Source organism: Citrus sinensis, chromosome 4 (assembly GCF_022201045.2).
Source record: "Citrus sinensis cultivar Valencia sweet orange chromosome 4, DVS_A1.0, whole genome shotgun sequence".
Taxonomy (NCBI): Eukaryota; Viridiplantae; Streptophyta; class Magnoliopsida; order Sapindales; family Rutaceae; genus Citrus; species Citrus sinensis.
The window spans coordinates 16,974,956-17,000,980 of NC_068559.1; the positions used below are offsets into that span (position 1 = coordinate 16,974,956).

Genomic DNA, 26,025 nt, shown 5'->3' on the forward strand with positions numbered 1-26,025 from the left:
TAATCCAAACTAGCCAATGAGATTTTTAATAAGGGAGAGTAGACGACGCTCTAATCCAAACAATTTTATAATACAAATTTTTATAAATAATCTCAAAGGAAATTATAAAAGATGGGTTTTTACTAATTGATCAAAGGTTTAAATTATTATAATAAGACCTTTCTATGAATAATATAGTAAATTTACTTTTCTAAGTTAATTTAAAGAGGAAACTAAATCACAATTATAATAAAAATGAAAGAATAAGACAGATATTAACTCTAATTAAAATAAAAAATCATAAAATAATTAAAATTCTAAAATCCTAACATAACGTCCTACATCAACCTCACCTCACGATTTAAATTATTTTCGCCCATTGATCTACACATACGTTAAGTGTCTATATTTATTTTATAAACATTTTGTCCTTCAAAGATATCACTCTATATTTTCTAAATGTAATTTTATCACTTTTTTCTATATTTATAAATTTATCCAAAAATTCATCGACAACGCATTATACAGTGATCTTTTGTACTTTATGTCCACATTTATTTATATAAATATTAAGATAAGTTGAAGTGATACGCACTATTATCAAAAAATCAACTCATCAATCATGTATAGCTTTTTTTTTCCTCCCTTATGATGGGAAGATTATTTCATCAATTTTATAAAAATATATCATAAAATATTTAAAGCATAAATAATTGTGAATTATAACAAATAATAAATTATTTTTGTAAATTTATCTTTCCTTGATTCAAATAAAAATCAAAATATTTAACTCCTTGATTGAAATTTGTATGAATTTTTTAATGTGATACGTAATCATTAACCTCATTATCAAACTCTTCATGGCAACGCATATATATAAGAAGTTTGGATATTTTTTAGTTCAATATACTCCACATAAGATTATTTCAGTAATTTTGTTAGTCTCATTGTCATAAAATTTTAGATTTTCTGCCTGCATTTATTAGTGTGTGGACTAAATAGTCAAACAAACAAAAGTAATAAACAATTATACATCAGGTGGGACTTTCATATATTTTAAAATTTTAGATTTTCTACCCGCATTTTTTTGTGTGTCGACTAATAGTCAAACAAACAAAAGTAATAACAATTATACATAATTTCAGGGGAGATTTTCATATATTTTAAAACTCTTTAAGGGAAAAAATTACTTCTGTCAAATAAACAAAAGGGTACTGCTCGCTTTCCCGTCAAAAAATTATCGTAACATTTCAGTACCGCTTATTAGTTTCTTTGATTAATAGTTAATAATCTCATCTGCCGTACCTAGAATAGATCTTGATGAAGCAAGATCTAATTTAACAATCTGAAAATGTTAATGAAAATTCAAAAATTTCAAAAACCAGTTAATCCAGTTGGGAGAACGATGACGTGGTAAGTCTGGTTACCACAGAACCTCTACTGCTTTACACACGTTTTCCTCTTTTATTGAGGGAGATTTAGGAAACCTCGTAAGGGAGTGATTTGCTGATTGCAACAAAATCGACAAGTTTCTATCTGATTCTTAGTTGCTCATATTCTGGTTCTTTTGTTAGTTTTAGTCGATTTCTTCCCAAGACTGCAGCCGAATGACTACCAATCTGTAAGGGCTTTCTAAGATAAAGAAGTTCATTCTGCGGTGATGAGTTAGGACTTAGGTACATGGAGACAGAAGAGAGAAAGCAACCGTCCCAGAAAAAATGAAAACGAGAAAATATAAATGCAGTCAAAGGTCAATAATAATAATATTAGAAAATTTAGCAAAGAAACCACGCTTCATGTAAAACCAATAGTAATAAGATTACATGCAACACCTTTGAAATTAAACTGAAGTAATTTGATTCAGCAATTAGTAACTGATCCATTCTCAGATTTAGTAAAAAACACACGCCATAATATATTATATTAAACAAATTAAAGTACACGCCGAGGAAGATAAAATACATCAAAGAAGGGGAGGTTTATGGAGGACGAAAAGCAGAGAACACTACTCAGAAGGGAAAGCAACAGACAGGAACTCCTCATCCTCCATGAAAATCTGCAGATTCTTGGACTTCATCAGGATCTCAACCGCTTCTTCATTGAATTCCACAAAGAAAGCCAACTTAATCAGCTCAGAGAGTGAATTGATGTGATCTTCTCTGTCCCACAACACTCCCTTGGATATGGTTTCAGCAAATGGAATTGCATATTCAATGCGGTTTTTGTGCCCACCAGACCTGTCAATCTTCTGCGTGAAAAGCTTTCCGCTATTTCTGTCACAGCGTATCATTTGGCACGCTCTCGCATCAACAATTTCCCCTGATGACAATGATAAATTGTACCTTACAGTTATTGGCTCTGCAGTCTCCAAAATGGTGAGATTCAGGAGACACTTGACAGCATCATGCCTTTTTGCCGGTTCCATTTGAATTGAAGGATCAGCCAAAAACCCCAGAATGAGTTTCACCAGCCCTTTGCCAATATAGTAGTCCTTCTGATTCAGCTGCTTGTGTTCCACGCCTTCTCCTAAAGACAATTCTTCCTTCTGTACACAATCTGAGATTGTGCGAACCCCGATTTTCCTATATAAGTCCAGCAACGTTGTCTGAGGTAAAGAAGGCAAGCTAGGCTGTGGATACCAGACAAATAGTGAATGAGGAGAGGATTTTTCGATAACATCCTTTAGCTGAAGGTCGTCAGCTATGAAAACATCACGCTTGTCAAACAACAAAATACCATCCAAGCCTGAATTAACAGGCAGCTTCACCAAGCTGTCAGCCATAAGTTTCTTTGTCTTTGAACTGGATTGCTTCAAAACACAACCCCAAAATGCACAACACTCAGCATTTGACAGTTTGTATTCTGAACTTTCCCAAACCTTCCAGAGCTTACAATAATCCTCAACCAAAGGATTGGATTTAACGCCAAAAGCACTTGAGAAGAAGCTCAGTAACTTCCAGTCATAGTGTTTATCCAATACTTTCATCTGTGTGCTGAACAGACCATCTTTGTCATGTAAAACACATTCTACTGGGCTTACCCACTGTCCACTTTGACTTCCCTCCGGAATCCAAATCCTTCTGGCAGCTTCACCATGAGGCTGCCACTTCAACTGTGCCAAGACATTGTAGATTCGAACTATGGTTAAAAAGTCAGTGTGGAAATCGAGGTGGCTGGCAAGCAATGGACATCCCTTTTCTAAATCAACGGTGACTCCAATTGTATTGAGCTCCTCCCGGTAGTATTTGATTTCTGAACCATAAAAATCTTCGTCAAGGAAAGGTCCATCTGTCTGCTTCAAAAGATTCAATTCACACGTAGAATCGAACAACAAGCACTGCTTCGGGCTACTATAAACTTCACTGCCATGTGTCCTCAACCACTTTTGTGTAACTTTCTCGTTGAAAGACCTGGTGAAGGTGTAATTCTTCTCTCGCAATATCCGGATGCATTGGAGAAGAGAAATTACATTTGCACGAGTGACGTTGCAGGGGTTAATAAAAAGACCATCAGCGATAAACTTCACACCATCTTCAAATGCTACGACAGTTCCCATATCCTCCAGCTCCTCCTCGAATTCATGAATGGCCATGCTGTAGAAGCGGTCACTGTCATCAATGAAGGGAAGCAGAGTAATAGAAGCGATAGACTTCCAATCTGGACCAAAAAGAATGCAATCTCTTGGTGATCTATAATCACCAAGGCGAGTCCACAACCATTTTGTCTCACGGATACAGTTAATAAATTCAGCAGGAAACTTAAGAGATGTTCCATTCAGTTGTCTGTAACATGATAGAAACTTCAGGACATGATCTTTTGAAATTGAGGATGAGGAGGCTTGTTGCTTAAAAAGGCAAACAAATGCTTTGACAGCCTTCTCAAATTCAACAACAACTCCTAACTGCTGCAACTCCCTTTTCGAGCAGACAATGTTTCTTCCATAGAAATTTTGATCGATGATTGGGAAACCCTTAAAAACCTCTAACAGGCAGCCCCATTCAGGATCGAACAAAAAACATTCACCCGGAGACTTGTAACCCTCATCTGTCTTCAAGCATTTCGCATTACCAAGTGCTTTAACAAGTCTGTCAGAAGATTTGGAATGGCGCATGCATGCCAGTACCAAATGAACAGCTTCAGCTGTGAGACAAGCTGACGATGAAGGAAGTTTCAAGTTGTCAATCACAAGCTGATAATTTTGATTGAATTCCACCATAACACCGAGCAGCTGTAATTCCACTTTGTAACAAAGTATTTCTTCACCATAGTAATTTTGATCAATGAAGGGAATGCCACTTATTTGAGATGCAATTCTCCACTCCTGATCATGTAGAACAGATGTAACAGGTGACCTATAACCGTGAGATGTCTTCAGCCAACTTCCTTCTTTGATGCTCTCAATAAAGCTATCTGGTGAAAGAAACTTTTCTCTTAGAAATCTGATAAAATTTAGTATTGAAAACACATTGTCTTTGGTAACATGGGAGGATGCTGCCCGAGACATAAGATATTTCCCAATGAATTCACATGCTTCTCGATATTCAAACATCACTCCAATTGTCTTCAGCTCCTCCTTGTAATTAATTATGCTTTCACCATAAAAATTCTGGTCAACCAGGGGAATATCAACAAGCATTGATCCATTTTTCAAAATGTTGCCCAACGATGAAGTGAGGAAAAAAGATTGCGATGGCGGTCTATAACCTGCAGGGGATCCATTCATAGTGATTTTCAGCCAGCTGCCTTCCTTTATGCATGCCAGAAACTTCGTAGGGATGCCAAATCCCCTGAACTTCAGGTTTTTAACCCAATCCAAGAGCAAAAATGTGTTTTGCTTGGTGAGCGGGGCAGACACAGCTGGAATCCAGGCATTAGGAGGGGATAAATGAGGAATATCAGATGCTCCAACATGAGACTTCAGGAACTCGATGATCTGCTCTCCTGTTGTCCTTTGCCCTGCAAAATTTCCAGGACGCAAGTAGTCTTCCCCTAACTCTATATAGCCTTCTTGTCTCCATGGGTTTGAAACAATCAATTCTGCCCATTTGCTTCCATTTGCTGGCACAAGGACACCATTCCCATTCGTGCTCACAGCCCCATAATTATCCACAAGTGGCATAAGCCCACACAAAATTTCAACCTCCCGAGATGACAAATACCTCTTTGACAATGAGTGATATAAGAAGTAAGCAAAGACTACAGCAAGCTTTCTGTCATTTTGCAGATGCTTAATGAGAACAGCTGCATAATCATACACAGTCACAGTAGCAACCTTCACCCAGTTTTTCAGCCATTGCAATACCACTTCCGTCTGATAGCACAACAGAAGAGCAACATATGTGCTTTCTGGCATAAAAAAACGATTGGCAGCACATCTGAATTCCTTATTACAAGCAGTCAACCAGGACAGCTGAGGTGACAAACATACCATGTCATACTGGCGGGATGCATTAATACTACACAAAGCCACATTCCCATCTACGTCAACATATTTGATCAAGGGTATACTGCCAATGTTGGTATTGCAGAATTTGGAAGACCAATTTTCAGCAAGGAAAACGAGTAGCTCACAATAGACTTCTTCGGACACTCCCAATACAAGATTAGAACTCTGGATGCATTTTGCATACCATTCACTGTTGACTGGCGCCACACCCAAGAAATTAAGTACCGGATCATACTCTTCTCTGTCAAATGAGGAATTCAGTACATGTAGTCCATGGTGGGACAGATTTCTCAAGCTCACCCCTTCAACTTTTGCTTTCTTCAAAATATTCCAAAACCGAGGCATTAGCCTTCCCACGTCACGGGGTTTGTGGAAGAATTTCTGCACCATACATGACTCACTAGGAACAATATCTTCTTCAATAAGCTTTGCTCTAATTGGTTCTCTTACATCCTTATTCAGCTGTGAATAGGAAGAGCTGTCAACTGGCAAGAAACGAAACATTGGCGGCAAACTAGATACTGGAGCACCTTCTGTCATCTTCACCAGTGAGATTAAAGCATTAACAAAAGCAGAGGAAACACAGCTGAGAATTCCTTGGTTCCATTTGTTATCTAGCAGTATATTCTCCCTGGATGATGCAAGGAGAAAATCTGCTTGAATTATAAATGGAAAATTCGTAACCATCTCCGTTGGAAGAAATGCATAGATTCCAGGAGAGGTTGCTCCTCTCCGGAGACGCTCACCATTTGGAAACGCCAATGTGATCACCCACTCCTCAACATCCATTCTCCTCTCCACTTTATTTTCTTGTTTGACAGGAAATCTCTGCCTCCACATATAGTAGTTGCATTCTTTATTATTCCGGTCGCCATTTACGGCAAGATGGAGTGTGTAGGACTCAGCATCAATATTCTTCCTTGTCACAAAATTGGTCTCGCTGTTTATAGCTATTGCACTCACAGTATTTCGAAGAGGATCCTCGTTATCTTCCCTGACTGAAAGGCGCTTTATCTTTGAAAGGAATAGCAGTACTTCAGGATGGACACTTGAGAGCTGCTGCTTGACAGGTTTGACTTTATCAGGTTTCAGAGGCAAAACAAATGTTGTGGTTGGAAGATCTTTAGATCCTGAACCGTATAATTTCTGTATGTCTGAGAGAGATGGCTTCTCATTGACCCAGTCAGGAACTATGTATCCGAGGTTGCAATGTGGGCAGGGCTCTTCAGTAAACTTTATCTGATAGCCATTGCTGAATATGTAAGGCTGAGCACAGATCAGAAATACACTTTTGAACCCGATTCCTGTACGTAACAAGTATAATACAAATATTTGAGTTACCCATAAACTAAAAGGCTAGCTAATTACATTTTGTTGTTTTGTGTAACTGAAAACTGAAAATATAAAATCTGTTTCAAATTGCAAAGCAACAATCCTCTGAGTAATACTGGCAATATGATTGCTTGAAAATCAATTGATTAAGCATTTGCAGGTTCGAAACAGAACATACAATAACATAAGAAAGCAAACACATAAATATGCATGAGTAAATGAAAAGAGAAAAAGGAGTAATGTAAGGGACCTTTCTCGCCAATATAGCCACTTTTACGATTGCCCTTCTTAGTAGAATTGCCAACATCGCAAATGGACTCAATATTCTTGGCAGAAAAACCCTTCTCATTGTTGAATATGAGCAATGTGGCTGGGGCTTCTGTGCCTGTTATATCACGAGATGTTATTACAAACTCGAGTGATGGATCCACACCCTCCAGGTACTCATTGTCTTCAGCATTCTGTCATGGAAAAATAAACCACTTTGTTAACTTTCTAAATCATCAATCGTTCATGACCAAAAACATTGTAGGAGTCAATTTCATGGGAAAAATACCAGATGGACCTAGATTTGCTAATCCAAAGCATATGTAAAAGATGGAAACTTTAATGAAGAGACACATAAAGATAAACACAAACACAAGAATACATCATGACAGTGGCTCACAAACTTTAATGAAGAGACACATAAAGATAAACTCAAACACAAGAATACATCATGACAGTGGCTCACAAACTTTAATGAAGAGACACATAAAGATAAACTCAAACACAAGAATACACTATGACAGTGGCTCACAAACTCTAGGATCAGTGGCTGCGATGCTTCACACAAGAATACAAAGCATTTTAACAAACTGTTGGTATAGTTTTTCTTAATGTTCTATGAGTCATCGTGGATATCTCCAATGATCCTAGACTATTCTTGCCAATCAAGTAAACCAACACTACATTATGATTTACAGCTTGATGATCACAACTGATACTTCTAAAACATTAAGGAAATCAAATTGTTCACTTCCCGCCAAAAATCCTTCATTGAGGCATTTTGTCGAACACGATTCCAGAACTATCAAACACCTTTGCCATTTAACTAGCTCCCTATACAAAGAAGCATATTCAACTGAATTTTACCTCTGTTTAAATATTATGATCAGTCTTATCTGCGGATAGCCAGGGGTCAAGGTTTGCACTTTTGAAACCCCAACCTTGATTTTGGGTAAAATTAACTCAGAATCAATATTACGCTGAAGTGTATAATTGTTCTAACATGGATTTTCTTTTTTCTTTTATATTGCTTTTCATGATTTGTAGGATCAGTTGTAAAATAATATTTTTTATTTATCTCGTATTAATTAAACTGGTCTGATTATTTTTAAATTAAGTTTGTGATCTCTTTCAAATTGTAGTAAAGACAATGTTTCCAACAACTTATTTTATTCAGCTCATCCGAGTTTGAATCCTAAGGAGACAGGTCAAAAAATTGATTTAAGTCTTGCCCACCTCTCTATCTTTAAAAAAAAAAAAAATCTAACTGCTTAAAAATAATGATAAAAACATTTTTTTACAAAAATTTATTTTGATACAAAAAAAAAGACACTAGAATAAATGGAAAATAAAATCTTACCATCCAATAAAACAATAAATATGAAAATTTCAAGCACCCTACGATTTCTCAGAGATGTAAATAAAAACACTAATAATTATGTGATAATAAATCTATTCATAGACTACAAGAAAAAATTATTTTGTTGACGTTACATAAACATAACATCAGTTTTGATCGTAACACTAAAACTCATAATTTGTATTTTATAATAATATTTTTAAAGGTTCCTTTCACCAAAAAAAAAATTAATAATAATAATGGCTATATTCGAATAATAAAGAAAGTCACGACTAAAAAGCATCTAACAAACTTTGGTCGAGCATGTTTTAATATCATGAAAGCAAAACGAGATAACATTTCGAACCCATATTTATTATAAAAGCTAGCTTTCACTCAAAAAGCGATCGCTGTTATTACTCATATGAATGATAGATTCGAAAACAACATTTTTGTTTGGGGTGGATAAATTTTTAATTAACTTTTTAACTCCGCCCTCCCTCAGAATTTTAACTGGAGAGATCAATTAATTAAAAAATACTTAAAAACCGCTCGACTGGACCCTAGGGCAGACACAGAATCATACTATCCATGCATGCACTTATATATAATAAACATATACATGCAATTAAATGAGAACGAAAATAAATAAAGATTAATCGAAGAAGTACATACCTGAATGAGTTCCATGAGAAAATGGACATCCTTAGTGTAAAGTTCAGCAGAAAGAAGCTCAACAGCTCGATGAACCATCTTTGTTAGAGGATTTATCACCTCACTCCCTATAAAGAACATCTTCCTTCTTATCTCCTCAATGTGTTCTTTTGGTGTCGCCATAGCGTATGCCATGTTTTTTTTCAAAAGAGCAGCAGCTTGATCAACAAAACACAGAATGTATGTTCTTGTTCTTGATCTTGTGTGAAGAAATGAACCTAGCTAGTGGATTTAAATACTGCACCAATATTTATATGCTAAGTAATGAAACGATCGTTAATTTCAAAATCCCAGCAAAGAAAAGAGAGAGCTACTTCTTAATTCAATTTGCGTGCAATTCAACAAAAACAAGTGAAAGTAAGTAAATGAGGCTGGTGCCAGCGGAGTGGAAGTTTACTCATAAAAAGAAGCAAGGCTAACTTCTTGGAGAAGTAGAAAAATTAACTGTTGATAAATATGTTTTTATTGATTTTGTAATTATAGACCCAAAACTAAAGTCTTTCTTTGTACGGAAACAGATGCCTTTGAACCCTGATTCGACCACCATTTTACATTTAGTCGAGTCTTCGTCAATGCTTTATTCGGCTTTTGGCTTTTGTTTTTTATTTAGCTTTTCTTTTTCCAAAGTGGTCTGGAATTACAATGGAAAAGCAAAGACTAGCAAGCTGTTGGGCTTGGATTTTTGTTTTTAGGCTTTTACCTAACCATGCTTTTGGAATTTAAATATATAAATTTGTTCGCAAAGCTCAATTATTTAGGATCAATTTGGGATTGCTATGCTGTAATGATGAAATAGGTTGTAAAATTAAAAAAAAAAAAACTAGGTGTTTGGCAGGTTGTATTGTTATGACAAACTGCGAATTTCAAAATAAGAGGATATGTGTCTAATTAATTGTGATTATTAGAGTAATGTTTCACTATACTTTTAAATAGTTGTATTTAGTAGGGGTGTTTAGAATCTAATCTGATCCGTTCAATCCGTCCGATCTGCTCAATCCGATCCATATAAATCCGATCTGTGGATTGATGGATTGGATATGTATTGAAAATTTAAAAATTCGTAGTTGATGGATTGGATATGGATTTACTTCTGTAAATCCACAGAAATCCGTGAATCCACAAAATATATATATATATATATATAATTAAAAAATTATAAATGTGACTAGGGGTGTTCGCGGATCGAATTTTACGGATTGGACATCAATCCATATCCGATCCATGATTTTGCGGATTATAATTTTTCAATCCAATTTAATCCACGGATTGATAAAATTCAATCCAAATCCAATCCATACATCTGCGGATCGGATACGGATTTGACTCAATCCATATCTAATCCATACATCTGCGGATCGGATGTGGATTTGACTCAATCCATATGCAATCCACCATTTTGCGCATTAGTTTTCGAATTAAAATTTTTTAGTTCTCTCCAACTAATGAAATAAAAAAAAATCTAATATAAAAATAATTTTGCTACCAATTAAATTTAAAATTGAATAAAATTGAAATAAATTAATTATTTAAATAAAGCTAAAATAATACATTTAAAGTTTCAAAATATAACACATCGAGACTAATTATTCAAATAAAGCTACAATAATACGTCCAAAGTTTCAAAATATAACACAACAAGCTTAATTGTTCAAATAAAGTTACAATAATACGTTAATATAACACCGAAATTAATTGTTCAAATAAAGCCACAATTAATTGAAATGACGAAGTTTCAGAAACCAAACACAGTCTAATCCTTCACCAGGGCTGTTGCGCCTGTCGAAAAGTGGTGATTATGGAGCCATCCACGATGGGAACCAAGAGAAGCCGTACGGGTGGCGATCTTGAAGGTTGTAATAGTGAAATTGTTCAGTTGGAACCAGTGAATGTGAAGTGGCTCGATGGACTTGGGAAATAAGATGGCTTGCTCTCACCGGAATCGCACGGCCGATGTCCTTCAAATCCTTGTCGAGAGTGTATCCAACCAATATTGAGTGTTGCTAGTGTGTGTGACAACGGGGAAGCTTAGGGTTTTTTGTTTGCAAATTATTGGTGACTTTGCGTCATGTTACTTTGCTTTTGGGTGACTTTGCAAATTGTTGGTGACTTGGCGTTATGTTACTTTGCTTTTGCTAGTAAGTGTGACTTTGCTTTTATTTTGTTTTACAATTTTTACAAGTTATATTTGTATATTTGATTATTTAATTATTTTTCATTTTATATTATTATTGGGTAATGGCTAAGATATGTTATAGTGCTTATGTAACTATATAATGTCACATTTATAATTTTTTTAATTAAATTTATAATAATTTTTTAATTATATATATATATATTTTTTTTTTTTTTTTTTTTGCGGATTCACGGATTTCTGCGGATTTACAGAAGTAAATCCATATCCAATCCATCGACTGCGGATTTTTAAATTTTCAATCCATATCCAATCCATCAATCCACGGATCGGATTGAGCGGATCGGACGGATTGAGTGGATCGAATTGGATTTTGAACACCCCTAAATGTGACATTATATAGTTACATAAGCACTATAACATATCTTAGTTAATACAAAATGAAAAATAATTAAATAATCAAATATACAAATATAACTTGTAAAAATTGTAAAACAAAATAAAAGTAAAGTCACACGTACTAGCAAAAGCAAAGTAACATAACGCCAAGTCACCCAAAAGCAAAGTAACATGACGCCAAGTCACCAACAATTTGCAAACAAAAAACCCTAAGCTTCTCCGTCATCACACACACTAGCAACACTCAATACTGGTTGGATACACTCTCAACACGGATTTGAAGGACATCAGCCGCACAATTCCGGCGAGAGCAAGCCATTTTCTTTCCCAAGTCCATCGAACCACTTCACATTCACTAGTTCCAGCTGAACAATTTCACTATCACAACCTTCAAGATCGCCACCCGTACGACTTCTCCTGGTTCCCATCGTGGGCGGCTCTTTAATCACCACTTTTCGACAGGCGCAACAGCCCTAGTGAAGGATCAGATTATGTTTGGTTTTCGAAACTTCGCCATTTCAATTAATTGTGGCTTTATTTGAACAATTAATTTCGGTGTTATATTAACGTATTATTGTAACTTTATTTGAATAATTAAGCTTGATGTGTTATATTTTGAATCTTTGAACGTACTATTGTAGCTTTATTTGAATAATTAGTCTTGATGTGTGATATTTTGAAACTTTAAATGTATTATTTTAGTTTTATTTAAATTTTATTCAATTTTAAATTTAATTGCTAGCAAAATTATTTTTATATTAGATTTTTTTTTATTTCATTAGTTGGAGAGAACTAAAAAATTTTAATTCGAAAACTAATGTGCAAAATGGTGGATTGGATATGAGTTGAGTCAAATCCGCATCTGATCCGCAGATTTATGGATTAGATTTAGATTAAATTTTATCAATATGTGGATTGGATTGGATTGAAAAATTATAATCCGTGAAATCATGGATCGGATATGGATTGATGTCCAATCCGTAAAATCCGATCCGCGAACACCCCTAATATTTAGTTGGTAACTCAAGCTCAAATCATGGAGGAAATAGAGGACTAAAAAATTAATTTGGGATTTGCCAAGCACACTACGTTTTGAAAAAAAAAATGAAAGCTAAAAAAATAGAATATTTTTTAATATTTTTCATTTTTTTTTTGTCTGAACCACGAGGTGGTCCTGAGTGGGTCCCAACTGTGGGAGGCACTTTTAAGCCTGTGCTACAACTTATACTAATCCCCGCTCGCACTGGGTCAGCCCGTAAGGGGTAAAGTGCTGGCCAAAGTGGTGACTCCATACAAGAGCGAGACTTGAACCCCTGACCTCTCTTAAGGAATGAGAGTTCTGAACCACTAACACCAACCAACTTTGGTTAATTTTTTCCTTTATAAATTGATATACTTCAGTTTGTCTCCTGACATATTTAAAATCTCAACCCACCCTTACTAACAATTAAGAAAACAAATAATTGGATGAACAATTTCATCTCTACCGTCCTAATTTACCATCATGTTTTGAACGGTGGATGAATTTGACATTTTCAATAATTTGTGAATAAATTGATGTCAATTTATGGGGATAAACAAAATTAACATAAAGGAAATAACAAATCTTTAATATTAGAGATGACCAATTGGACGTTCCGTGTCGCCGGGCCCATCAAAGTAAGGCCCATGTGTGCTCGTGCCCATGTTGTACCGTGGCCACTATGTGTTTCGTGCCGTGCTTAAATTTTTTTTGCTTAGGCTCAGCCCGGCACACATGTCGTGCCCATTCGTGTCGTGCCCACATGTGTCGTGCCTAAAAAACAAAACCCACTAAGTTTTTTTTCTTTTCTTTTTAATTTTTTAAGAGTGCATACTAAGTTTTTGGTATACTTTTTTCAAATCTATATACTTTTCTTAGGTCTATGCCTTTATTCAAATTTAATAGAATCGAAAATTCAAAACTCAAGTCTACATTTAATAATAATAAATTAATAATAGTAAGAAAATGTAATATTAATTACTAAGTTTGACCTTATAGTATTAGAATTTTTTAATAATAATAATAATAAAATAAATTTTTCTTAAGGATTAACTTAATTGTTAACTTGAACTTACATAGAGTCATAGATCGTTCACAATAATATTAATGTATATTTATAAAATCATCATATTTATAATTTTATTCATTAAAATCATGATATCAATTATTTATTTAATAAATATATAAATTAATTATAGTTTTTTTAAACTAAGAATTAAATTACTTAAAAAAATTCAACTTCAAGTTATTTGTAAAATCATAAAATTTTAAGTTTACTTTCATTAAAAAAAAATAAAACGCGCTTAACGAAGGCTTTTTCATTGTATCGTGCTTAGCCCATCTTTAATTGTGCCGTGCTTTTAAGGTCTGTGTGTCTAAAATTCTAAGCTCAACCCAGCCCATGTGCGTGTCATGCTGTGACTCGTGCCCCATCGAAATGTGCTCGTATCGTGCCGTGCTGTACGGACACGTACCGTGCCCATGCCACGTGCCATCCGACCCATTGGCCATCTCTATTCAATATATAATTTTTATCAATGATCGTTTTGATTTTTACTTTTTTCCTCATCAACTCAGTTGTTTGGAATATTTTTAAGGGACATAGTCAATATTATTGACATAATCAAATTTTAAGATGTAGTTAGTTCACATGATGTCTCTCAGCATTATGTTACTCTTGCTTAGGGAAGAAGAAAACTTTACATTACTGGAGGAGACAGAGAAAAAGGAGCTAGTGTTTTAACTACTTTGTGAATAGTGAAACATTTGCATTATTGTACGAAAATTCCAAAGGTAGATTCCAATTCCAACACCGATTGTATGGCTAACATAAGTATTAATAACATCAAGGACTATAAAATTTGAGTTACCATAAATATGATAGTTTTTTAAGCATTAATAATTTAATATCGTTAATAAGTAATATGTTGTGATAGTTCACCAAGTTCCTACTTAAATATAAGATTTTGTTAATAATAAAATCCACAAGCCCCTATAAGAAGTCGAGACGTGTACTAAAGTGTGCAAAATATTCATGCTAAAATCTGGTCGCCCTTTGACCGACCAGATTGGTTTACCAACACTTGTGTTGACAAAGGAACATAGGCTGCAATCCACCAACTTCAGCAATTTCCCGAGCTCCTAGGACCCAAATCACCCTTCTTCTTCCTTCCAGGCCTGCGTTCACAGAAACAAATTAGAGACGCTGGTGGTTTTTCCGGTGTAAACCCTCCGATGCTTAAGTTAGTACAAGCTGTTTACAGGAAAACTGTATGATTTGTGTTGTACAGATTAGTTGCAATATTCTCAATACGAAATGTATCAAGGATTCAGATATAAGAATTTCTGATATTAATTTGGTAGAGTTTCCCATTTTCTCTCAATTTTCGTCTCCCTTTTTTCATCGATTTCTTGGCCTTTTATAGGCATTCATCCCACGTTTTCTCAGTATTCTTCATGCCCCTCATTTTCGAGTGATGACGGACCTTCATAGGTCTCCAACCACCGAATCGTGGGTAAATGTGGGGCGTCATGTTCTCTCCAGCGGTTTGGGGCATGGCGAAACTATCGTCAGTTCGTGAGATCGTGTCCTCTTTCTCTGAATGATGAATACCTGGTCGGTATGTACCTTTGGTCGATACTCATTTCTAGTCGGCATGTTCATACAAGATGTATTACTAGGAATCTGCTCGTGTCAGTCAGCTAGAGAGATTCACCCCAGGGTGAGGAATGAGGAGATAGCTGAATTGGTACTTTTCATTACTCAACACCAGTCCCCCAGTTTCTGGTCTTGCGAGTGAAACGAGTTGAGACTAAAAACTAAGAATTGAATCTGGCCACCCTCGGGTAGTATCCTTCTGGTCTTTATTTTATTGTGATGGACCCGAGGTGATGTTTTCTGCTTAGAGAGTTTTTGGCCTGGGTATAGGCATTCGTGAGCGTATCCATTACGCAGCCGGGCTGACATCCCATCATGTCGTCTTAATGGCCAATGACATGGCACTTTCTGCCTTCTGTATTTTAAATTTGAAACGACGGCTTATCTGTCCTCGATACACGGTGATTGAACTGACACCCGCGTAACTTAAACACCTTTGTTTCCTCTTTCGTTTTAAATCCCTAATTTGAGAGTTTTATTACGTTTCGTTTTTTATCATTTTTCCATAAGCCTATTCCTTCTCTTGGCTCAAAACGTGCTTTCCACACCGGAGACTTCCTTTTGCATAGCCCTTTCTCCATCACAGTAATGCCACTAGTGCCGATCTATTCCAAGTATCGCCTTTAATTCCTTCTCTGGTTGTTGTTGTTTAGGTTCTGTATTGTTCTTTTGTACCAATATACTTGGATTTGCTGTACTTTTCCTTTTAAGATTTCACTCTATAAAGACGAAGGGGAAAATTAATTGTAGATGAGAGTGATAAAGAGATAGATTCATACCCCAACTTGTTAAGACCCACTGACCCCCAGCACCCTTCTAGCAGCGTAGGTCCCTTCTATAATAAGGATACCCTTGAGTACCCCCGTCCAGAAACAATTTTGCCTTCTTCTGATTATGAACCTATGGGGAACCGTGGTGGACAAGCATCGAGTTCTGGTGAGAATCACGGTTCTGAGAGGGTTAGGGTCCCTGAGGAAGAAGGTGATGACGAGGAGAGTAGTTCCGAGCCGAGCCAACCTTCTAAGAAAAGAAACCTTAGTCATAGGATGGAGGGGGATTCTTACCCCATCGACTACCTCAAGTGTGCCACCACCCACACTGACCTGCTCAAGCTAAGAAGTCTTTATAATATCCCTGAGGATGTCCTCCTCGCCATCCCCGGGAAAGGTGATGTTCCTAGTCGGGCTCCTAGGGATTATGTGACTCTGCATCTGGAGAGCTTCAAGTTAGGGGCTCGGTTGCCCCTTCAACCTTATTTTTCCAGGATACTTGGTGGCATGAATTTGGCTCCTGGTCAGCTACACCCGAACATGTGGAGGGTTTTTTCGGCCCTATTTGTGCTGTGCGAAAGGTGCGAGCTCAAGGAGCCTTCCCTCATGGAAGTAAAACATTTGTATCAGCTGAGGAGCAGTCCTAAAATTTTAATAAGATAAAAACAAAATGAGGTAAGATTTCAAAACCATAATTATTATAAAAGCTAGCTTTCACATTCATTGGTTTGCTAAGCTTTTATATAGGAAAGACGATTCGGGAAAAAAAAATGTTTTTGATCAGATGTTAGAAAGTGAAACTAGAACTTAGTAGAATCTCTGCCGTTTTGCAAATTTTTAAACATTTCAGAAAAGCAATTTATGTCGTTCCATGTTAATAAAATATTGATATATAGGAACATATCAAAGATTAAAAACTTGGATAAAATGACATACCTCCACCTCCACTCATTGTTGTTTAAGTCAAATTGATGGTTGAATACTTAGGATCTTCTAATAGTCTTCCAACGTATTCTTGTATATACCCTTTTAATTTGATGGGTGATATCACAGACAATTTATTAATGCTAGTTTAGGGTCCTTGGTATATATAATCAATTTCATTCACTTCCCCATCAAGAAAGGAAGTAAATTATCTCATCTAAATATACGTGAATAATTATATATAATTCAATCTTTGAGAATATATGGAATAATGCTTCTTATCATCACTACACTATATAGAAAACCGTGAATAGTTTTAATTCATCTCAATTCATGAATGTGAGCGATATTAAGAACATGCATGTAACGCGTATTTTAAGAATAATACATGTATCAATTTATTGATAATGCATGTGACAGGCCTGTGTAGCCATCTTTGTTTGGAAAAACGGCATTTTTTAGCATAATCAAGAAATATTTTCTGAAAACTACATAGGGTAATAAAGCATAGAATCTAAGGGTGACTTTAAGTATAGACAAAAAAGACAGTCGCCCAAAGCCTTATATTTTTTTAAAGGCCTCATTTTTAATTATTTTCTTAATAATTCACTAATTATTAAATATCATTTTTCAAATTATATATTGTAGAAAAGCCTATTAGACATCTTTATAATTAACAACTATACTATAATTAAGAATTATTTTTAATAGAAAATCAATATTTGGTAACTTCAATGTTAAAGAAATATAATTAATAATATTGTTTAACCATTAATTCATTCATTATTAGTCTTTCCAAAAAAAATTAAATTCTTTACATTTTCAGTCTTCTTAAAAAAAAACTTGATTATTGAACGTTGAAATCTTTGATTTTTAATATTCCTTTTAATTTCTATTGAAACCTTGTAATATAAAAAATCAGTAGATAAAAAATTTCTTGCTCCTACAAAGAAAATTATTATGTTTATTGGTTCATTAAAAAAATTATTTTCTTGAAATACAAAGTCTATATCTATTATTTGATAATCAATTCATCATCTCAATTTTCCAATGTGCAACCATTCTAAATATTTTATTTGAAAATAATATTGTTCTTATTTGTTTGTTTGTTTGTTTTTGTAATAATTTAATGGAAGTAAAAAAAGATATTTTCTTGACCATTTTTTAGGTTTTGTTTTGAAATTTTTTAAGATCTTTTTTATTACTGGTAAAATTCAAGAATTAAAGATGGAATGAATTTTGAGACTTTTTATGTTTATTTCAGTATCAAAATTACAAAATAAAAAGAGGCCCTATAAAAAAAAATTTTGCAAAAGGCCCAAAATACTCTAGAGCCAGTCTTGAATCATATTAGTTATTATTTTTTTACGGTCTCAATTTATTAAAGTGAACTTTGAAGACCTATGGAACCATCATCGGTGCATATATATACATATATATATATAGATGTGTATGTGTGTTTTATCATCTTTTATTCAATCAATCCGCACTGTAAAAGATGCTAGCAATTGCACTTTGTTAAGGTCATTATTTATAAATTGGCATTTTATGGCAAATCTAGTTAAATTAGAAGTTTATTTATTGTATATATTGCATATCTTGTAATAGGGATTAATTTATTAATTCCATAATTTAGTGAGATTCCAATTTATTAGGAATATTTGTTTCCTAATTTAATTAGAAGTTTAATTTAGCAAGTCAATTAATGGTGGGATTCTATAATTGGCGCATGAGATCTATTTAGAGCAAGAAGTTGGTTCAAACATGAAGTCATTAAATGTTCTAGATATTTCTTGGGAGACAAGCAAGACAAGAAGATCATATTTATTCTTATTCAGATTCATAGGAATTATAAGAGGAAAGAAACTCTTATTTAGAAATAATTTAAGTCTTTTAAGACTTGCTATTTTGGTGAAACTCTAATGCCTATATAAAGAGAGGTATTTCACAATTAAAGTTTGGTCGCACAACACAAAGCATAAAGCAGAGAAGCAAAATTCGGCCTCCTCCCTAGAAAATCTGGATTTGGCACATCATGTTGTGTTAATTTATTTTCTTATTTTCTTTTCATCTCTGTGGAGAGTTTATGTGGATCTTGGATCACTAGAAGTTGAAGAATTGAAGAATTGCTATTGATCACTTTGGGAAGTGCCTTGAGGATCGTGGATCAAGAGGGGTAGCGATTATTCAACAGAAGCAGATTCAGTTTAAGGTTAAGTAAACTGTATGGTGATAAACTGTAAATGAGAGTCTTAAATTTGGTAAATTCATAGGTTGTAATTTCTCAACTTAGTGAATTGCTTTTCATCTGGACATGACCTCGTGGATGTAGGATTAATTAATCTGAATCACGTAAAAATCTCCATGTCATTTATTTTTTGCATTTTATTTTGTTTTTGGAAAATTAATATTTTTGATGCGGATAAAATGAAACTACTGCTTTAATTTTTTTTTTTTTTTAACAAACATGAGATGAGGTCTAATTGACGAAAGATTGTGAGCTAATTACATTCACAATATGGAAGTATTTTCCAAAAAAGGAGCAATAATATAATTGCAGTTCATTATGAAGTGATTAATGCGCACTTAGAAGGAAGAGAGAAAGCAGCAGAGCTAAACAATGCCCCGGAAAATAAAATGAAAATAAGATAATATCAATGCATTGGAAGTTTAAATTAGTAGGAATAACAATTAGCAGAGGAACCATCACTCATGAAAAGCAAATAGTAAATATATGTCCAACAAGCACAGAATAAGATTACAATAACGAATCCATTCTTACAATATACTTAACCAAAAAAAAAAAAAAAAAAAAAGGCTACACACCCAGGAAGACGAGAAATGCAAAGAGCACTACTCACCAGGAGGGAAAGCAGCAGACAGGAACTCCTGGTCCTCTATGAAAATCTGCATATTCTTGGACTTCATGAGAATCTCAACGGCTTCTTCATTGAATTCCACCAGGAAAGCAAACTTAATCAGCTCAGAGAGTGAATTGATATGATCTTCTCTGTCCCACAGCACTCCCTTGGATATGGTTTCAGCAAATTGAATAGCATATTCAACGAGATTTTTTTGTCCACCACCGGACCTGTCAATCTTTTGCACGAAAAGCTTTCCACTCTTTCTGTCCCAACGTATCATTTGGCAGGCTCTTACATCAATGATTTCCCCTGATGACAGTGATAAACTGTACCTTAAAGTGATTGGCTCTGCAGTCTCCAGAATGGTAAGATTCAGCAGGCAGTTGACAGCTTCATGCCTCTTTGCCGCTTCCAATTGAAAAGAAGGATCAGCTAAAAAGCCCAGAATGAGTTTCACCAACCCTTTGCCAACACAGTAGTCCTTTTGATTTAACTGCTTAAGTCCCACACCATCTCCTAAAGACAATTCTTCCTTCTGTACTGAATCTGAAATAGTGCGAACCCCAATTTTCCTATATAATTCAAGCAACATTGTCCGAGGTAGATCAAGCAAGCTAGGCTGTGGATACCAGACAAATAGCGAGTGACGAGATGATTTTTCAATAACATCCTTCAGCTGAAGGTCGTCAGCAATGAAAACATCACGCTTATCAAGCAGCATTACCTCATCCGAGCCTGAATTAACAGGCAGCTTCACCAAGCTCTCTGCAAGCTCTTCTGCTTTCCTTGAACTACACTGCTCAACTGCACCAAGCCAAAATGCGCAGCACTTGGCATTAGACAGTTTGTGTCCTGAACTTTCCCAAACCTTCCAGAGCTTGTAATAATCATCAATCAAAGGATTGGATTTAACCCTAAAAGCACTTGAGAAGAAGTTCAGTAACTCCGGTTCATAGTGTTGGTCCAATACATTCAACAGTGAACTGAATAGACGATCCTTGTCATGTAACACACATTCTTCTGGGCTTACCCACTGTCCTCTACTTCCATCCGGGATCCAAATCCTTGCTGCAGCTTGAACATCAGCCTCCCACCGTAACATCGCCAGATATTTATAAATTCTAACTATAGTGGCAAAGCAAGTGTGATAATCGAGGTGGCACGCGAGCAATGCACAACATTTTTCCACATCAACAGTGACTCCTATTGCAATGAGCTCTCTTCGGAAGGATTTTATTTCAGAACCATAAAACTCTTCGTCAATGAAAGGCCCGTCTGTCTGCTTCAAATATGATTCCCAATTTTTATCAAACAATAAGCACTGGTTTGGGCTACTGTAGCCATCACCAATATGTGTCTTCAACCATTTTTGAGAAACTTGCTTGGCAAAAGACTCAGATAAAGAGAAGTTCTTCTTTTGCAACATACGGATGCATTTTAGTAGCGAAAGAACATTTGCAGGAGTGACGTTGCTGGGATCCAAGGGAATATGAAGGCCATCAGCCACGAACTTCACACCATCAGTAAATGCTACAGCAGTTCCCATACTCTTCAGCTCACTTTTGTATTCATGAATGGCATTTCCATAGAAGTGGTCACTGTCATCAATGAAAGGTAGCAGAGTAATTGGAGAAATAGATTCCCAATCCGGACCAAACAGAATGCAGTCCCTTGGAGATCTATAATCACTAAGCCGAGTCCTCAACCATTTTACCTCTCTGATACAGCTCTTCAATTCAGCAGGAAATTTAAGAGACATTCCCTTGAGCTGTCTGTAACATGACAGAAATAACAAAACATGGTCTTTTGAAATTGAAAATGAAGAGGCTTGCTGCTTAAAATGGCGAACAAATGCTTCAACAGCCTTCTCAAAATCCACCACAACACCTAATTGCTGCAACTCCCTTTTCAAATAGACAATGTTGCTTCCATAGAAAGTTTCATCAATTATTGGGAAACAACCGAAAACCTCTAGAAGGCAACCCCATTGAGGATCACATAGAAAACATTCACCTGGAGACTTGAATCCAGCATTTGTTTTCAAGCATTTGGTATTTCCAAGTGCTCTAACAAGTTTGTCAGATGATCCTGAACGGCGAATGCATGCCAGTATCAAACGAACAGCATCAGCTGAGAGAGAGTTTAAGCATGACGGCGATTTCAAGTTGTCAATAACAAGCTGGTAGTTTTTATTGAAACCAACCACAACGCCAAGCAACTGGAGTTCCACTTTGAACGAAATGATCTCTTGGCCATAGTAGTTTTGATCAATAAAGGGTAAGTCACTAATTTGAGATGCATTTTTCCACGCCTGATTATTTAAAACAGTTCTTCCTGGTGACTTGTAACCCTGTGATGTCTTCAGCCAACTTCCATCTTTGATGCTCTGAATGAAGCTATCCGGAGGAAGACTTTTTCCCCTTAGAAATTTAATAAAATTAAGTATTGAAAACACATTGTCTCTGGTAACATTCGAGGATGCGGCCAGAGACAGAGACATGAGATGCTTCCCAATGAACTCACAGGCTTCCGCGAATTCAAACATGACTCCAACAGTCTTCAGCTCCTCCTTGTACTTGTTTATGCCCTCACCATAAAAACTCTCGTTAACCAGGGGAATATCAACAATCACCGATCCATTCTGCAGAATGTCAGCCCATGATGAATGGGGGAAAAAAGACTCTGAGGGTGGTCTATAACCAGAGTAGCCATTCGTAGTAATTGTCAGCCAGTTGCCGTCCTTTATGCATGTCAAGAACTTCTGTGGGATGCGAATTCCCTTATATTTCAGGTTCTTGATCCAATCCAATAGCAAGAATGTATTTTGCTTGGTAAGTGGGCCAGACACAGCTGGAATCCCAGCGTTTGGAGGAGATATATCGGGGATATCAGAAGCCTTGAGATGAGTCTTCAGGAAATCCATGAACTGCTTTCTAGGTGTACTTCGCCCGGCAAAATTTCCATGACTCAAGTAATCTTCCCCCAACTCAACGTAGCCTTCTTGACTCCATGGGTTTGAAACAATCAATTCCGCCCATTTGCTTTCGTTTGCAGGTACAAGAACCCCAGACCTACGTGTCTTCACATCCCCATAATTATCCACAAGTGGCATTTGCCCACACAATAGATCAACTTTTCCTGATGACAGATATTTCTTTGAGAATGAATGATATAAGAAGTGAGCATAGGCAACAGAAAGCTTCCGGTCATGATTTAGATGATCAATGAGAACAGCTGCATAATCATTTACAGTCACTATAACAACCTTCACCTGGTCTTTCAGCCATTCCAATACCACGTTCGTCTTAGAAGACGATTGAACTGCATCATATGTGCTCATTGGCATAAAAAAGTGATTGGCCGGGCATCTGAATTTCCTATTCCAGTCTATCAACCAGGACTGCCAAGACTGCTGATGGGCTAGACACACCCTCCTTTGAGACTTGGCAGATGCATTAATACTGCACAAAGCAACATTCCCATCCAAATCCACATATTTTATCAAGGGTACATCACCAATATTGGAATTCCGGAATTTAAAAGACCAATTTTCAGCTAGAAAAAGAAGCAGCTCCAAGTAAACATCCTCCGATACTCTCAATACAAGATTCAAACTCTGGATGCACTTCGAGTACCACTCACTGTTGACATGCCCCACACCCAAGAAATTCAGTACCAGATCATACTCTTCTTTGTCAAATGAAGAATTCAGAACTTTCATTCCATGGTGAGACAGATTTTTCAAGCTCACATTTTCTTCTTTCACTCTCTCCAAAATATTCCAAAACGGGGGCATCAGCCTTCCCACTTCGCAGGGTTTGTAGAAGAAATTCTGGTCCATGCCTGACTCACTCGGAACAATGTCTTTTTCGACTAGTTTTGCTCTAATTGATTCTCTTACAGCATTCAACTCTGGATAGGGAGAGCTGTTGACTGGCAAGAAGCAAAACATCCAAAGAGAACTAGACACTGGGGCTTGAGCATCTGTCATTGTCACCAATGTAACTAGTGCATCAACAAAAGCTGAGGGCACACAGTTGAGAATCCCTTGGTTCCATTTGTCATCCAACCGTATTGTTTCCCTCGAGGATGATAGAAGGAAATCAGCTTGAATTATGAATGGAAGATTGGTAACCATCTCTGTTGGTAGAAACGCATAGACGCCAGGAGATGATGTTCCTCTCTGGACACGCTCACCGTTAGGAAACGCCAATGTGATCACCCACTCCTCTATATCCATTCTTCTCTTGGACTTATTTTCCTGCTTGACGGGAAACTTTTGCCTCCACATATGGTACCTGCACTCCTTATCAAACTGGTCACCATTTGCAGAGAGCTCTAGTGTATATGACTCAGCATCGATATTCTTCCTTGTCTTACATTCAGTCTCAGTGCTGATAGCTATAGCACTGACAGTATTAAGCCTTGGATCCTCATTATCTTCCCTGACAGAAAGCCGCTTAATCTTTGATAAGAACAGCAGAACTTCAGGATGAATCCTTGAGAGTTCCTGCTTCACAGCGTGGATCTTCTCACGCTTCAATGGCAAGATTAGTATTGTAGCAGGAAGTGTAGAGCTGGAACCATATACTTTCTGAATGTCAGAAAGAGATGGATTCTCCTCAACCCATTCAGGAACTGCATAGCCAAGGCCGCAGTCGGGGCAAGGCTCTTCATTGAACCTTATTTGGTAGCCGTTACTGAATATGTAAGGCCGAGAAGTGACCAGAAATACACTCTTAAACCCAATGCCTGCAAGTTCCCAGTTTCAGAGTTAAATTAAAAAAAAAAAAAAAAACACACATACACACACTATGTCAGGACCACAGTCATGGTATAGACAATGTGCATAATGGGTACCTTTTTCACCAATGTAGCCACGTTTTCTGTTGCCTTTCTTGGTGGACTTAGCAAAACTGCAAATCGACTCAATGTTCTTAGCAGAAAAGCCAATCTCATTGTTGAACATGAGCAACGTGGCAGGAGCTCCAGTGCCTGTTATATCACGAGATGTTATCACAAACTCAAGCGATGGATCCACACCCTCCTGGTACTCATTGTCTTCAGCATTCTGTCAAGCAAATTTACTCAACTCTATCATCAATCTTGAACACATGCGCACGAACACGCACACGCGGACATACACACAAAAACAAGTAGAGAAAATCATAAAGTTAAAAACACCTGTAAGTAAATGAAGGTATCATCTCAATTTGCCAACTACTAGTAACATGATCAATTTATTTTTAACACTTCATTTAACTCAAAGAATTAGATAAATAACAATAGTAACATTGCAAAGCTGTTCATTTACTTTGAAGAAAATAAAATGACCTTCAAGTTAATTTTGTCTTCATATTTTTTTCTAGATAAAAGAACGACCAGACCTGCATTATCATCCAATGATGATAATAAATTTAAATGACAGCATAATCAGGGGAGTAAAACGGTCACCAGCATCACAATACAATTTTTTGTCTCATGTAAGAGACAATTGAACTGACCTGAATGAGCTCCATAAAAAAGTGAACATCCTTGGCATAGAGTTCATCAGAAAGAAGCTCCACAGTTCCATGAAACTCCTCAAGTATTCGATGCACCTTTTCACTCCCAATCAAGAACTTCTCTTTTCTTATCTCCTCTATGTGCTCTCTCGGCGTCGGCATTGCGTATAATGCCATCGTTGATTAAATCATTTTGCAATTGAGCAAAATTACAAAACAATTAAGTGAATGTAAATGAGCCTTCTGCTAGTGCAGTGGAAGTTTACTGATAAAAAGGAGAAGGGTGTTAACTTGTTGGAGAAGTAGTAAAATTAACTGTTGATAAAGATAATTTAATAATTTTATAAAGGGTCCGGTTATGGTGGAAATGCTTTATCATACAACGTTTTTTTTGTAAACACATTATTAAAGTTATAATTATTTTTTATCATTTATCACTATGAGTACAGCATCCCAACTTAGGCATTAAGCACAACCTTTTATAAATAGACCCAATGGTAAAGTCAAGTCTTTTGTACGGGAACAGATAACTTTGAACGCTGATTCGTCCACCTTATAATTATTAGCTAGGTAATAGTTCACATTTGAGTCTTCGTCAATACTATTTCATTGGCTTTGTGGCTTTCACCTTTTCTTTTTCCAAGCTTGCGTGGAATCACAATAGCAACGCAGAAGA

General features: G+C 36.1%; 2 protein-coding genes across 3 annotated transcripts; both read right to left on the reverse strand.

The window, feature by feature from the left end:
- Positions 1–1,714: 1,714 nt before the first annotated feature.
- LOC112498793 (uncharacterized) lies at positions 1,715–9,516 on the reverse strand. The gene is made up of 3 exons (XM_025100348.2): positions 9,039–9,516; positions 7,008–7,218; positions 1,715–6,729 (listed from the first exon to the last, which is right to left on the reverse strand). Exons 1-3 carry the CDS (start codon positions 9,210–9,212, stop codon positions 1,985–1,987), a joined length of 5,130 nt encoding a protein of 1,709 aa, XP_024956116.2. The 5' UTR covers positions 9,213–9,516; the 3' UTR covers positions 1,715–1,984.
- Positions 9,517–19,691: 10,175 nt separating this feature from the next.
- LOC102612796 (uncharacterized) lies at positions 19,692–25,715 on the reverse strand. Of its 2 annotated transcripts, none has more exons than XM_006485067.4 (3): positions 25,350–25,715; positions 24,706–24,916; positions 19,692–24,597 (listed from the first exon to the last, which is right to left on the reverse strand). In XM_006485067.4, exons 1-3 carry the CDS (start codon positions 25,524–25,526, stop codon positions 19,835–19,837), a joined length of 5,151 nt encoding a protein of 1,716 aa, XP_006485130.1. In that variant the 5' UTR covers positions 25,527–25,715; the 3' UTR covers positions 19,692–19,834. The 2 variants fall into 2 exon arrangements, with proteins under 2 accessions (XP_006485130.1, XP_052296005.1); XM_052440045.1 differs by having other exon boundaries at positions 24,706–24,950; positions 25,350–25,481.
- Between the last annotated feature and the right edge of the window lie 310 nt (positions 25,716–26,025).